Source organism: Thunnus albacares, chromosome 5 (genome assembly GCF_914725855.1).
Source record: "Thunnus albacares chromosome 5, fThuAlb1.1, whole genome shotgun sequence".
Lineage (NCBI taxonomy): Eukaryota > Metazoa > Chordata > Actinopteri > Scombriformes > Scombridae > Thunnus > Thunnus albacares.
The window spans coordinates 23,617,662-23,632,004 of record NC_058110.1 but is presented as its reverse complement, the minus strand read 5'-3'; the positions used below and the strand labels follow the sequence as shown (position 1 = coordinate 23,632,004).

The following is a 14,343-nucleotide window of genomic DNA, read 5'->3' as shown; positions in this document are numbered from 1 at the left end:
CATGTTATTGTGTGTCCCTGCTTTATATTTATTTATGTACAGATTTTTCATATTCAGACAGTCTTGTGATTAAATTAGATTCTAACAAAGACACAAACTTTTTATACTGCAGTGTAGTTTTTTGTTGTGTCACATTGATACATTTTTTAAAATTCTGACTATGAAGAAAACTGTTTTAATGATTACTGATGACACAGGTGCCTGGTTATGTTTTAAAATGAAAGAGTAAACCTTGAAAGATACATAATTGGTGGTGGTGGTGGTGGTGGGGGGGGGGGGGGGGGGGGGGGGGGGGGGGGGGGCTGTTAGAGGCTCAATAGCACCACTAGCCGATTTAGTTGTAATGTTATACAGGAATGAATAATCATAACTTCAAAAGCAGATCATTTTAACCTACATTATCTCAAATCAAGGACTATTTTAATGCACAACTCAGGTGACTTTTGCCCCTCAAGACTTAAAAGGGCCATTTTAGTCGAGGAGTAGACTTTACTGCGAAATCACCCCTTAGAGTAAATGTGCGCCTCTCATCAACCCTGTATGAGAAAATGAGTGGAATAATCATAGTAATGAAAACGCAGTGCATAGTGGCTGGATGAAAGAAGAGATCATTACATGTCCTACGTCCTCATATTTAAAAATAATTCTATCCAAAGTCTGACTAAAACTTAAACTAAAACAAAGTAGTCCATAGAAGTCTAAATAAGTGACTTTCCACCACTGAACATTTCACTGTTTATTAATTCAGACACGCTTTGAGTAAAAGCTCCATTCTGATTGTCTGTCTGTGTGTCTCTGACTGCGCTGTCAGTCTACTTGTATCGATCAGCCACGAGTTCTACTGAGACAACTCAAAGGGTGGTCCAAAAAGTTGTTATTTTTTTTTATTCCTTGTTTTTGTCACTTGCTGAAAATAGTGAAATGATCATTGATATAGGCTACTTAAATATAATAACCTGATTGCAAGGACTGCATAATGCTTTTGAAAAGACAAAAAGTGGGGTAGCAAAACCATAACTTCGCTCCCCCCAATTGAATAATAGAGATGCATTTGCTCCACTTGCTCCATTGCTCAGGCGCCTATGACTGATGACACAGTGCGTAATTTGATCCTTCATGCTAAATCAAATTATCTACAAACCATATTTGACTGTATACAAAGAGAAGATAATGAAGAAGATAATGTTTAAATTGCTTTAATTCAATTAAACCTTCTCTTCTCTCATACTGTCATTAACTCCTTCCTTCCACCCTCTAGCCAGTAGACTTTGAGATGAACCGTGCCTTCATGCTGACGGTGGTGGTGTCCAACCAGGCCCACCTAGCCAGTGGGATCCAGTCTTCGCTTCAGTCCACAGCTGGAGTCACCATATCTGTCCAGGATGTCAATGAACCCCCTTATTTCCCTACGAACCCAAAACACATCCGCTTTGAGGAGGGTGTCCCTGCTGGTACCAGCCTGACAACCTTCTCAGCCTCAGATCCCGACCGACTACAGATGCAGCAGATAATCAGGTACTGAGTGGATACAATAGATCAAATTTTGGGCTAATTCTGACGTTTTAATTTTAATAGTGTGCCATTAGTTTAAACTTCTGCTGGTGCAAAATCATTTAGATCCAATAAAATAAGTTCTATTACATATGGTCAGCCAAAAAAATGTCTGATTGAGCCTTCAGGTCTTGCTAGCTGCATTATGAGTGCAGAAATCTGGCAGAAATCCTTCCATATACACCAGCAGCAGGCTAAAGGGCTTCTTGAATAGGTTCTATGTCAGTAGTTAGGGGTCAAAGTTCAACAAGGGAGCTATATTTTGGCATTACCCATCTCTCAAAGTCTTACTGTGCAAAGTTTATGAGCCAGCGAAGAACTCTGAGTAAGGAGGGTAAGAAGGTTAATAGGGAGTAATAGTCTCTGGTGTAATCAGAAGTGTGTGTATTCTGTAAATTGCATGCGCACATACATGCAAGTGTACACACACACACATACACACACAGTGAGAAAAAAAAGAGAGAGAGAGAGAACGGGAGAGATGGAGGGAGGGTGGGGAATAAAGAGAACAGCTGGCTTGAGCCCAAACTCCTGACACAGCATTATGTCCACCTGCAGTGTTCTTTCTCTGCGCAATGCCTCTCTGGACTTTAAATGTAAACCAACCTTTAAATGACCAGCAGACCTTTCCTCAGTCCTGCTGTCAACTTGACAGTAGCAGTGACTGCATTATGGCAAACTTAGAGGTAATCTATTAAGTATGCTTTGCTTAGTATTGATGCTGCAAAGAGAAGCCTTTCCATTACCATCACACAACTGCAGGATCACGTGTTTCCACTCACGCTCTCGTGTAGAGTGTCCCTATAGATTATAGCGAGTTTATTTGTGTGATTTATAACTGGCACAGTATAGCGCAGCAATTGAGTTGATAACACGGCTGTTTGGTGTGACATTAATACCACCTCCTTTCAACCCTCACACTCCACCAGCCCCTTCCTCTCCCATTTTGTCTGGGGAAAAGATCTAAACAAATTTCCCAGCTAATTTCACAGCAAATGAGAGTAAATTGGGTGTACATTATAATTTAGGAAGACGCCAAAGTCACCAGCTGGGCTCTCTCTCTTTCTCTCTCTCTCACTCTCTCTCTCTCTATCTCTTGCTCTCTCTCTCTCTCTCGCTCTTTCACTTGAATTCACTCTGACCTCTTTGGTTTCTTCTCTGTTTTTCCATGACCAGTGCAAGACTGCAGTTCTGCACATCATGGAATTAAGTTTACAAGCATGCTGTGGTCTATCACAGTCTCCTTAACACAGACACAAACTAAATCTCCTTTCTCTGTGATCACCACATAAGGAAGCAGGGCTGTAGAGATGGCAAATTCACAACCTCATTCGTTTGAATCCATATGGATAGGATCTGCTCTAAACTGTTATGCACGGACGGTAACGTGCTATTTTACAAGTCCTTTCCTATTAATTTCCAGAAATTTTATACTAATTTTCCTGAAAATGTTTGCAGTAATTTGACATTTTACACAGTAGAGTGGCATAAACTATAAGAGGAAACAGAAAAAAAGTGCTAAATTGGTAACTAACCAGTCATCATATTTACTGTTGTTAATTTGCATTTCTTAATTTGATTCTTAACCGATCATTAACAGACAGAAAATACTAAATAGTTTGTAGTTTTGTATGTCAAATGATATGTTAGTATATTAAGTTGTTATGATGATTGAGCACCCAAAACTTTATTTAACGGATCCCTTACTTTCCCATTAATTTCCGGGATTTTTTTTCAATAATTTCCTAAAAGTAGCTACTGCGTAATTGTTAACTCTTTACACATTTCTTTGGAAGGGTTATCTAATTTGGTAGTCTACAGGAAATGTGCTCGTTATTGAGTTTTTATTTTTATATTTATATTAGGTTGTTTAAGAGACAACCTAATAGGCTACTATGGACTTTGACACACAAAACTACACACTGAAAACAATGTATTTTCTGTCAAGTAAAGAATTGTTAAGAGTCTAATTTATTAAGAATTTTTACAAATTAACAACTGTCTGTGTACCAAAATATGACAAGTGGGTACTTAGCGACTAAATCACTTTTTTCTGTTTTTTCTTATAATTTGTACTAGATTGCACCAACTTCTCTGTAAAATGTCCTAAAAATTAACAGCTAATGTCTGTAAATTACTCCGAAACTTTCCAGGAAATTAGTATAAAATCAAAGGACCTGTAAAAAAAAAAAGCATTACAGCACGGACACTAATCACAGCTGCTCCCTCCGTCTCTTGAATCCTCATTATTCTGAAGAAACGTTCGGGGGCTTATTCTTGCCAATCAGCTAAAACCCTGTACAATGTTTGCATCACCCTATAAAACTTTCACCGTCATACTTTCATCACACAGACTTGAGCTCATTGTAGAAACCTTCAAACCCCATCAATCAAATTGTAAGCTGACATGACTGTTTGTGTGGAGGTTTGGAAGAGACATTTAAATTTGACACTACAGTTTGTGTTACATGTAATTTATGGCATACGTCTTTGCATATGACAAAGAGCTGTACGTCTTCGGAAATGGATGGTGGAGATACATAAAGCGAAGAGAGATGAAGTGAAGATTTAGAGGGAGACGTAAAAATCGAAAGTAAGGTGAAAAAAGACCGAAGGCACTATGGAGGGAGACGAGTGGGAGCTGAGGATGGTGAGCTGGCTCCAGGTCAAGGTTTGAACTTGACAGGTGCTTATCAAAGGAGGGACAGACTGACAGTGTCCTGTTGGGGATGGGAAGAAGGCAACATGGACAGGAGCAAGGTGGGGGGAGGCGAGGGGGGGAGTGAGGCATCATGCATCACCTGTCAGACACCCGACCAGGAAGGTCGAGATACAGGACTGGAGACACTGGCATAAATGATTACCCAAACCGCCTTGGCTAAGCTTGAGACATGCATTTTTCATCCTCAGGGTCGGGGGTTTGAAAAATAAATGTCATACCTCTCCCTGCTGCTTGCTAAGATCACTAACCTGCCAGGCCTAATCATACATCCAGCTATACTCACACACCAGCCAACTCCCAAATGAGAGAAACCTTTGGTGAGAGGAGAGCTCGGCAAAGCATTGGAAATAAGGAATAGTAAAACTTTCACACAGAGTATAACCATTTTTTATTCATTGAAAAAACAATAACTGTTTCATTCATAAACAAGAACTGTTTACTAAGACAAGAAATTGGCACAGTGCTTCATTAAAAAGTTAGTGATGGGGATTGCCAATTGCCAACAGTATTGTTGACAGTTGGGACTTGTAATCAAAAACACTGTGGGTGCTTTCACAGGCATCATTCTAATAGCCAGAGTAGCCTTATTGTTTACTGAGCACCATCGGGAAAAGTAAGTGAAAAGGGCTGTTTGAAGCACAACTTATCTGGAGTTTTCCTTAAGAAAAGGATTAATAATGCAGTGGACAATTCACTGTGCTGGAAATTAGCTTGGCTGCAAAGACTGTTAATTCAGGACTTCATTTGCCTTATATAAGGTTTAATATATCTGCACTGAGGAGTGTTTAGGAGACTTAATTAAAGTGTGGTGGTGGACAGAGCACTCTGCTTTGGGAGCAGTGGTGGACAGAGCACTATGCTTTTGGAGCCAACCTTTGTGTTATGGCTTTTATCATCTGTGGCCACACATCCACTTGTGTTATCATGCAGTGTGGTTGGGAAACAATAGGCTCTAGTGGTATTTTATAGCCCATTATGGAAGAAAAAAAATTCTCTCTCACTCACATTCACACACATTATTTTCCCCACTGTCTTTTTTAATACTCTTATGTGTTCCTGATTTTTAAGTCAGCTAATCCAAACCACAAAAAAAACATATTTTTACATATTTTCTCACTTACCTCTAGTGGTGTCTAGCCATGCAGATAGTTTAGATTTGTATTTGCCCAGGTTTGGTGATTTTTGCTTCCACCCGAAAACAGTGGAGGTAAATATTTAAAGGAATAGTTTGGCATTTTGGGAAATGCATTTATTCACTTTCTTGTCGATTCAAAAAGTCAAATAAACACATTTCCCAAAATGTTGAAATATTCATATCTTCAACAGCAACATGTTTTTTGTTTTTTTTTTTTTCCAGGGACAACGTCCTGTTACTCTGGATAATCCACCCACCTCAACATTAAACAGTTGTTTAGAAGTACTTGCACCTGAAGAAATATTCCCTCTGAAAACAGTGTTTTATATGGATTATTGAAGCCTAGCAGACACACTGTTTCTGGAAAAAGTTGAATTATTTAAAATGGAGTTTTTTAATGCTTTGAGTACGGCAAATGCAATTCCATTTACCTGCATTGTATTGGAGTGATGGCAGAAATATCAGACACAGATATCTAAAAACCAGGGCAAATGAAACCACAATTATCTGCAGAGCTAGATACCTCAAGGGGTAAGTGAGAAAATCTCACATTTAAATATATATTTATACATACACTGTATATGGATATACGTTATTTTTCTTTTTTAGGATGACTTGGATGAGCTGTTCCTTTATTTTCCACCCTGTCAGTAAAAACAGAACTGGCTTGTCTGCCCTCCAATGGAAAGACAGAGAACACTTTTCTCTCAGCCCAGACAGAGAGAGTTAGTTTGGCACGGCAAAGCCTAGAGAGATACAGTTGGACACACAATAGCAGTAGGTATCAAGTTAGTCTTAATGAGGATATTAAAACCAGATCATACAGCCATGCTGCTACTTCCGAATGTCACCTCTCCCTGTCCTGTCCCTCTCTCCCCTCCCACCCAGTCCTGATCATTTCCCTCACCCTTTTATCCCACCCTCCCACTGTGATGATTTCACTGTGGTCCTGGTGGTGATTTCACAGTCCGCCACTTAGTGGCTGTGGGCTTGGCTTGCCTGTGTGAAACCGTTTAGAGTGTGGGAATGTCATCTCTGTGATCCCCTTCCCCGCACTGCGCTACGCCTGGGATCATGCCCACTGCCTGCTGGGAAAATCCCACCTCCCTCACTGCAGGAAAGAGATTATACTCTCTGTCCACCCCCCTTCCATACCACCACCCACCCCTCCAGGCTTTCATTCTCCTCCATGTAAGTAGAAATGTACATGCAGTATTTAATCGAACTCAAATAAACAAGTGGGCTGTACACTGACACTAAGTACACTACAATTCAATAAATATAAAAGCAAGGTTAAGGTCAAATCCTTTTCAGTTTGTCTGGATTTAAAAGCTGGAAGTGTATGTCACATAACAACATAACCTTATAGCCCAAACTGACATTCAGTAAAAAAAATTTAAAAAAAAGGATTGATATAGAAAGCTTGTTGTGTAAGGCTAACGTGTCATATGTTCACGGATGATGCTGCACATGTGAAAGTGAGATTGCAGCCGAGAGAGGTGGCAGTTGATGAACTCTGTATCACAGAGGGAATGAGACGAGGATGAGAAGATACAGACAGGGATAAGAAAATGTATGAATACGAAAGCACAGCAAGATGAGGTGAGGCACCACAGGTTGAGAGAGATCAGATAGAATTGAAAGTGTGGAACGAGCCGAAAGCGACAAAAGCCAGAGAAACAAGAACAGTTAGATCAGAGTGAGATTGGGATTCAATCCTGGAGATGATCCCCTGTTCCTTCCCTGCCCTTTATCCCAGGGGAGTGTCACCACCAGCTACCACATCCACTTTCCCGTTTGACGATCAGTACCAAGATCCTATCATCCTGTCTCCACCCTATACACAGCTTCCCCACTGCAAACATACAAGCACTAAAACATGTATATACTGTATAACCCTGTCAGGCAGTTTAGTCCTCCCTAGCATAAGCAAACACTTCCTAGAATATGTGCATGCACCACACACACAGGCAGTTGCAGCAGTGCTTAACAAGGGAGGTAATTGACTTCAATGCCTGGTACACAGGAGTGAAAAATGAGGTGAAATTGACTGTAGGCTGCAGGCTCTGGAGGAGAAGTCAATGAAGAATTAAACTGTGTGAAGGTCAGGCTTTTGTGATTTTGTGACTGTGTGTATGTGCAGGCAATCTATGCATTCACGGACGCGAGAGAAAATTTATAATTGCTTGTAAACATGGAAACGGTAGCGCTAACTTCTCCATCGATCTATGCCTGTGTGTGTTTAGGTATTCAAAGCTGAACGACCCTGCGGACTGGTTGTCCATCAACAGAACCAATGGTCAGATAGTGACCACAGCGATGCTCGACCGAGAGTCCATCTACGTGAAAAACAACATATATGAAGCCACATTCCTGGCGACAGACAACGGTAAGAGCCTGTTTTTAAGCATGTTTTATCATTTATTTAATTTTAAATCACAGTGATCAAAATTGCTGCTTTAGTCCTATGTTTTGTTTTTGTTAACCTTTATATTCACTCGCATGATTTAGCATTTAGCAATGCACGGCTCATTTTATATACCCAAACAGCTACTACCATAAGATAAATTAAAACTGTATAAGAAATTAAAATACAACTATTCATTTTAAAAATATAAAGCTTGGATTTGCTAAAAGTGAAAAAAAACACATTGTCCAATCTGTAGTCTGGACATATTGCTCTGTCTGATTTGCTGTATAATTATCTGGTACTACCATAGACTTTATAAAAATAATGGATGTAACCACCATGACATCACCCATTGGTTTGTGGACTCACTTTTTGAAGCCTCAAGCTTGGCATTTTGACGGTCACCATCTTGGTTTTTTGGAGTCAGAAGTGATGAAAAGTGACCATATTTGGATGAGAGCGTGGAGCTTGGGAGGAGCTCCCCAGGGTCCAACTACAGTACCTCACACACCGCCGTGGTAGGGACGTGTCAATCACAATGTAGCCACACCCTAAAGCATACCCTGCTTTATCGTCTATTTTACTCTAAATGGGGCCATGATTTACAAAATGAACATGAGTGCCTGTAATCACTCAAACAATGATTATAGTCAAAGTGGCACTTTATTCTTTATTCCAGTGGAGCTGCAATTGAATGCTTGGAATGGTGTGAATCTTAATCACCATTAAAAAAATACAGGTTGGAATGAAAAATATATAAATATATATATGTGTGTGTGTGTGGTTTCTTTTGAAAACAAAATCTCAGTTGATCTTAGTTAAGCTACTTAAATATATACTTATAAGAGCTTAATAAAAATGAAGACATCTATGTGGATTTTGAGGGATACAAGGACATGGAAGCTCAGCAACATTCATGTGTTGTGCAGCTGGGTTAGAGTTAGAGGAAATCCAGGATTCACACAGCTGGTCACACTGTTGATCCTCTCCTCTCCTCCTCTTTCCCCTCCTCCTTATCATCTGTCCATGCCTGCCTTCTCTTTCCCTTCACAATCCGTGTGGCATATATTATTTGTTCAGCCTCAAAGTTGAAACTCAAGCTTAACCGAGCACAAACTCAATCACAGCAAACAAATAAGTTCCCTTTTTTTTCTCAAGTAGAAGTGAGTGCTTTTTCTCAAGTAAAAAGGGAATGCTTTTTCCCCCTCCCAAATTGCCTTATCAGTGACGTGCAGTGCACTGGTGTGTTTACCTTAAGTTGGCTTTGATGCATTGGTTTATTTATAGGTGTGAGCACATATGAATGTTCTCATTTGCTACACATTTATGTGAGCACATGTGTGTATTTCTGTGCATTTATTTACTATGATTGACAATGTCAGACACCATGATGTGTAACCTGCTGTGAGGTTAGAAGGGAGGAGGAGGCAGATGGATTAAAGGTCGACGCGCTTCTGTTGTTTGGACTTCACAAGCATCTAATTTTACTCCCTGCTTTTCCTTTCCTTGTTATTTTCGGCCTTTATCATTTCAATACATTAGCTATTTCCTAGAAGAACCTATAGGCACTTTAGAAATGTATGACTCCATAAACCTCTATTTACATCTGTCAGTCAAGCAACAGCCAGCTTCCAGGACTACTGTCAAGGCTATGAGGGTGTGTAGTTATTGTGGATGTTGTAAAATTTTATTGTCGTGATTATATTTTATTTTTTCTTCCCATGGCCTCTGGAAAGAGCACAGTTTAGACAGGCATGTTACGAGGTTTGGTTGATATTAAGACTGTGGCAAGTCCAAAAGCCGGCAGTTCAGGTGATATGTGTGTGTGTGTGTGTGTGTATGCGTGTTTATGTTTGTGCTTTAGTCCGACTGTGTGGGTGGTGCTGGAGTGTCAGCCGTCATAAGTGAGTGGGATTATGGTAAGAAGTACTATGAGACAGTAAGTATAGTAGGATGTGACGTGGAGAGGCGGTGACAGCATGGTGAGAACTACACTTGTATTTCAACCATATTTTTATGTCTCACCCCTGACACAATCTGACTGCCTCAGACCCTTCTGACACCTCTGACTGTTTTTTTTTTTTCCTTTTCAAACACCTATGCGATTGTTTATGTGCTTATGTGTTCTTCAAAGAACATATGGTAGGCTTGCTACAAATCTTTTCACCATGCCTCACATCTCTGAGCCACCATCAAAAAAAAAGGAGTTAATACAAATCCTTTTGAGGAATTTACGCAAACATAATTATTTATTTAGCTGGTTAAAACCCACATAATTCTCCTATCAGCTGTGGCAAGCTACTTCCACATGTCCCCCATACATGGCTGGGATTAACAAACCAGCAGAATGAGAAAGCCTGTGTGTGTGTCCGTGTGTGTGCGTGTGTGTGTTTATTGCATTCAATACTGCATATTAAGTATGTACGTGTATAACATAGCAAGTAGCCGCTAATGATAAAGCTGTTGGATAATGTGTAACTAATGCTGTTAGATGCTGTTCGATATTGGATAATGTAAAAAAAAAAGAAAAGTTATTATGTAACCTGGTGAATATGACTTCATAAAGTGTGTGATTTTCAATTGGTGATATAATTATAATAGTAGACAATGATCATAGTATAACTATACATTAACAGGCTTTCTTACATTACATCACATTATTGTGGATAGTCCAGTTTTGACATTTAAAGTAGATATGAAAAGTGTCACTTGTCTATTTTATGTATCGCCTCACTGTGAAAATTTAAACTTAGTCTTGTCCTAACACTGACCAGACTCCCGTGAGACTCTGATGACACATTCATTAGTGATCACTTGATAGGCTTTTATCAATCAGCTGTAATTTATTTTGTGATCTACAGTACTAAGCGTAGTATTACCAGTTGGACAGAGCTCAAACTGTCAACACACTCAATTACAGCCCCCTGTGTCTTTAACTGCGTCTCACTCTTCTTGTGGCAAATGTCTTGCTCTGTTGCCATGTTTAATTGGCAGATCTGTCAGCTTTGCATAAATCTTTGTAAATTACATCGCCCTTATCGCATCCCAGAGATGGGCCCTGGGGTTGCTTGATTCCATCCAATGGCTCAGCCAGTGGGGCATGGCGAGGAAATGACTCGTAATTGGAGGCAGCTAAGGGTTGTCACCCCTTGACACACACTCAATAAACAGCTCTGAGCTTTATACTGCTAAGAGCTCTTTTTTTTCCAGAGATTTCTCTTTGCCACATTTATACCACACATACACATTCATGCATTCTTCTCCCCACTCTGCTATCTCGCTCTCTGATTGTTTAAAGTCTATTCCTTACTCCCAGTTCTCTATAAATGCTGTTGCAGATGGTCTGTTTCTCTGTTCAATCAACGCAAAGGGCTTCAGGATTGTTTCTGCAGATGAGGCGTGTGTGTGTGTCTGTGTGCACCAGTGCATGTTATTACTGTCCAAGGCTGACAATATTCTAGTGAACCAGCACCTGCAATAGCTGGCTACAGTAGCATCAGACCAAATTTCTCCAATCGCCTTAACAGTTTCCATATGGTAGATTTAGAATATATACTCCAGTGAAACATCGGTGTTAAGCTTACAGGAGTTCATTTAAGAGAATAATACTTAAATAGCTGCCTAATATGCAACATCTCCATATCTGCATATTGCTTTTCGAAGATTCTTAATACAATTGTCGTTTCAATTGTGTTTAACAGACTTCGAACCTAATAGTGTCACTTACACAGGATTAGAATTCTGCTGTTACAAATGCTTTTTTTTTAATTGGCAAAGAAAAAAACAGACAAAAATGTGCTATTATGTTCAATGTGACACATTTCCATCACAGAATAGTGATGTAAATTAATGCATATTGTCCCTATTAAATAAATAGATACATTATTAGATAGTAACTTTTAGTTTTTTAGAGCCTGTATTTTTTATAGCCTGTAACTATGGGAAAATAGCAGTTGCTTTCAAATTGCTTTGAATTAATCAGGTAACATTATAAACAATTTCGCAGATCTCCCTAAAGGTCATTTAAAGCTGTGCAAATCATTTTCAAGAGTGCTTGATTACCTGGGATCAGGGAGTTATTTTTATGTATGTGAGCATGCGGTGCAGGTATGCTCTTAATGCATGAGCACATAAGCACATAGTTTGTGCATTTTCAAGTGTATTTAAGTGATTGTGTGTGTGATGTGATAAGGGAGCACCACAATCAAAATGCACTGTTCATCTTTCAGAAATACGTTGTTAATATTGCAGGCAGAAGTGTCTTTATCTACAGAATCATAGATACCTGTAAATACACAAAGACAAGGACTTGTTTGATTGTGTTACAGTCATCATTATTGTGCATAAGCCCTCTCTAGGCAATTGGATGAGCTATGCCTGCATCTGGATCAACTGTGATGGGTTTGATTTGGCTGTAAGGCTAAAAGAGGAGCTGGAGAGCACAACTGTCAAACGTATTTCTGTCAAGGACAGAAATTCTCCAGCACCCCTACCATCACCATTGCAGATAAACAGTCTTCCTTTCACCTCCTCTCTTCCCTTTTTTTTTAAAGCTCTCTTTATATTCTCTTTCATTATTTGCCTCTTTTCTGTCGGCCCACAACTCATGTCTCTCTTCCCTCTCAACTGTCCCTTTCACTGCACACATCTTCTCTTGTCGTCTTTTCCTCCCGTCATGATACTATTTTTTTCTTCCTTCTTACCATTTTCAGGCTCTCCTGCAGCCAGCGGCACAGGCACACTGCAGATCTATCTGATAGATATTAATGACAACCCCCCAGTGCTCATACCTAGGGAGTCTCAGATCTGTGAGCAGATGAACAAGAACGCCAACGGTGTCAACATCACTGCCGCTGATGCCGACACAGACCCCAATGCTGGGCCCTTTGTCTTCGAGCTGCCCAGCTTTCCCACCAGCATCCGACGCAACTGGACGACTTCTAGGATCAGTGGTGAGGAGGTGTCAGCAGTACCAGAGAACAGATAAAAATAAATTTATGATCAGTACATGGAATGGTTTATGCATAAATGTATAGCACAAGATGTAGCACTAGTCTAGCCATTTATTACCAGCCATTTTTAAGGTTTTGGTCATAATTAACCATTTTGTGGTCATTTAGGCTCCAGGTTGAGAATCACTAGAGTTTTGGATAATACATGTGACGATTAGTAACATCTAGTAACTTTTCTCTTTCCTCTTCACTCTACACAGGCAACTACGCTCGTCTGGGTCTACGGTACCAGATATATTTAGAGCCGGGGGTGTATGAGGTCCCTGTAGTTGTGTCGGACTCAGGGAACCCTCCGTTGTCCAACAGGTCGGTCATCAAAGTGAAGGTGTGTCCGTGCGATCAAAACGGAGACTGCACCACCGTTGGGGCTGTGGCAGCCGCTGGTTTGGGAACTGGAGCCATCATCTCCATCCTCATCTGCATCATCATATTGCTCAGTAAGCGTCAGCCGTTTATATCGCATTCATCCACTGACACTTCAATACTCTCGGACATGTCGCACTGACACACATGTATCACACATATAAAACACAAAAAGCTAAAAGCTGCCTGTGATTGGCTTTAAAATGCATTTCTGACAAAAAAAAAAGAGCAGTTCAGGGCAAACTCATTAATTAAACATTCACCGGGCTGTAATACAACAACACGAACAATAGTTTGTATAATGGATGAATGCCTTGACTACTGGATTCCTCTCCAGCGCCTCTTGACAAGGAGGTTTTTGTCTTCTTTTCCTGGTAGGGTAAATGTCTGGCTGCTATCAAGCCTGTGACTCATGCTGCTGGCTCACATTGTTGCTGAGGGCTGCATTGTTCATACACACAGACAATTCTTATAGACAAATTCACCTCCAGCTGCAGGATTTTTCCAAAGTATTCTAAAATGTCATATTGTGTGCAAATGATCCATCCTTTTAATACTACTGCTATCATAAAGCTTTACAAGTTTATTATCATTGTTCTTATTATTAACACAAAGGGAAGTTACATACAAAACAATAAAACTACAAAAAATAAAATCATGCCAAAAAGAAAACTGAAAGGACGGGAGGGAAGGGCAAGGAAGACGACTAAACTGATTCATATTACTATGTTTTCTGATCTCACACTAGGACGATTAAGCTACAAAAACTACTTGGTTAAGTTAGAGAAAGAATGTGGCCATAGTTAAACTAACTGGTGGTAGGAAAGAAGATGTGACCAGCAGTCTCTCATGTCAAGGTCCCATCCATGCACCTGACCTCCTCCCTAAGAAGTTTTGTGGTGGTATAACTACATCATGCTACTGCTACTACTAGGTAAACTTAAACATACATTGTTTGTTCTTGACAGTTTTTTCCATCAAGAATAATGGGAGAGGTTTGAAGAACACTGCATAAAAATCTTGTTTTGGTTGACCTCCAGTGGTGTAACTTCTCACCTTGCAGCAGTGATGCACAGGTGTAATCCAGGATCTTGTAACATCACTGTCGGGTGTGGTTACAAGTTCAACGAAGCATATCTGTTTTATTACT

At 40.0% G+C, this 14,343-nt stretch overlaps 1 protein-coding gene across 2 annotated transcripts in view; it reads left to right on the top strand.

The window, feature by feature from the left end:
* The window catches only part of LOC122982831 (cadherin-4-like), a 252,166-nt gene that overhangs the window by 230,763 nt on the left and 7,060 nt on the right, over positions 1-14,343 (top strand). For both annotated transcript variants that reach the window (XM_044352407.1, XM_044352406.1), the window contains 4 exons: positions 1,259-1,515; positions 7,655-7,797; positions 12,531-12,770; positions 13,031-13,267. In XM_044352407.1, coding sequence (XP_044208342.1) covers positions 1,259-1,515; positions 7,655-7,797; positions 12,531-12,770; positions 13,031-13,267 — 877 coding nt within the window. The remainder of the gene's footprint in view (positions 1-1,258; positions 1,516-7,654; positions 7,798-12,530; positions 12,771-13,030; positions 13,268-14,343) is intronic.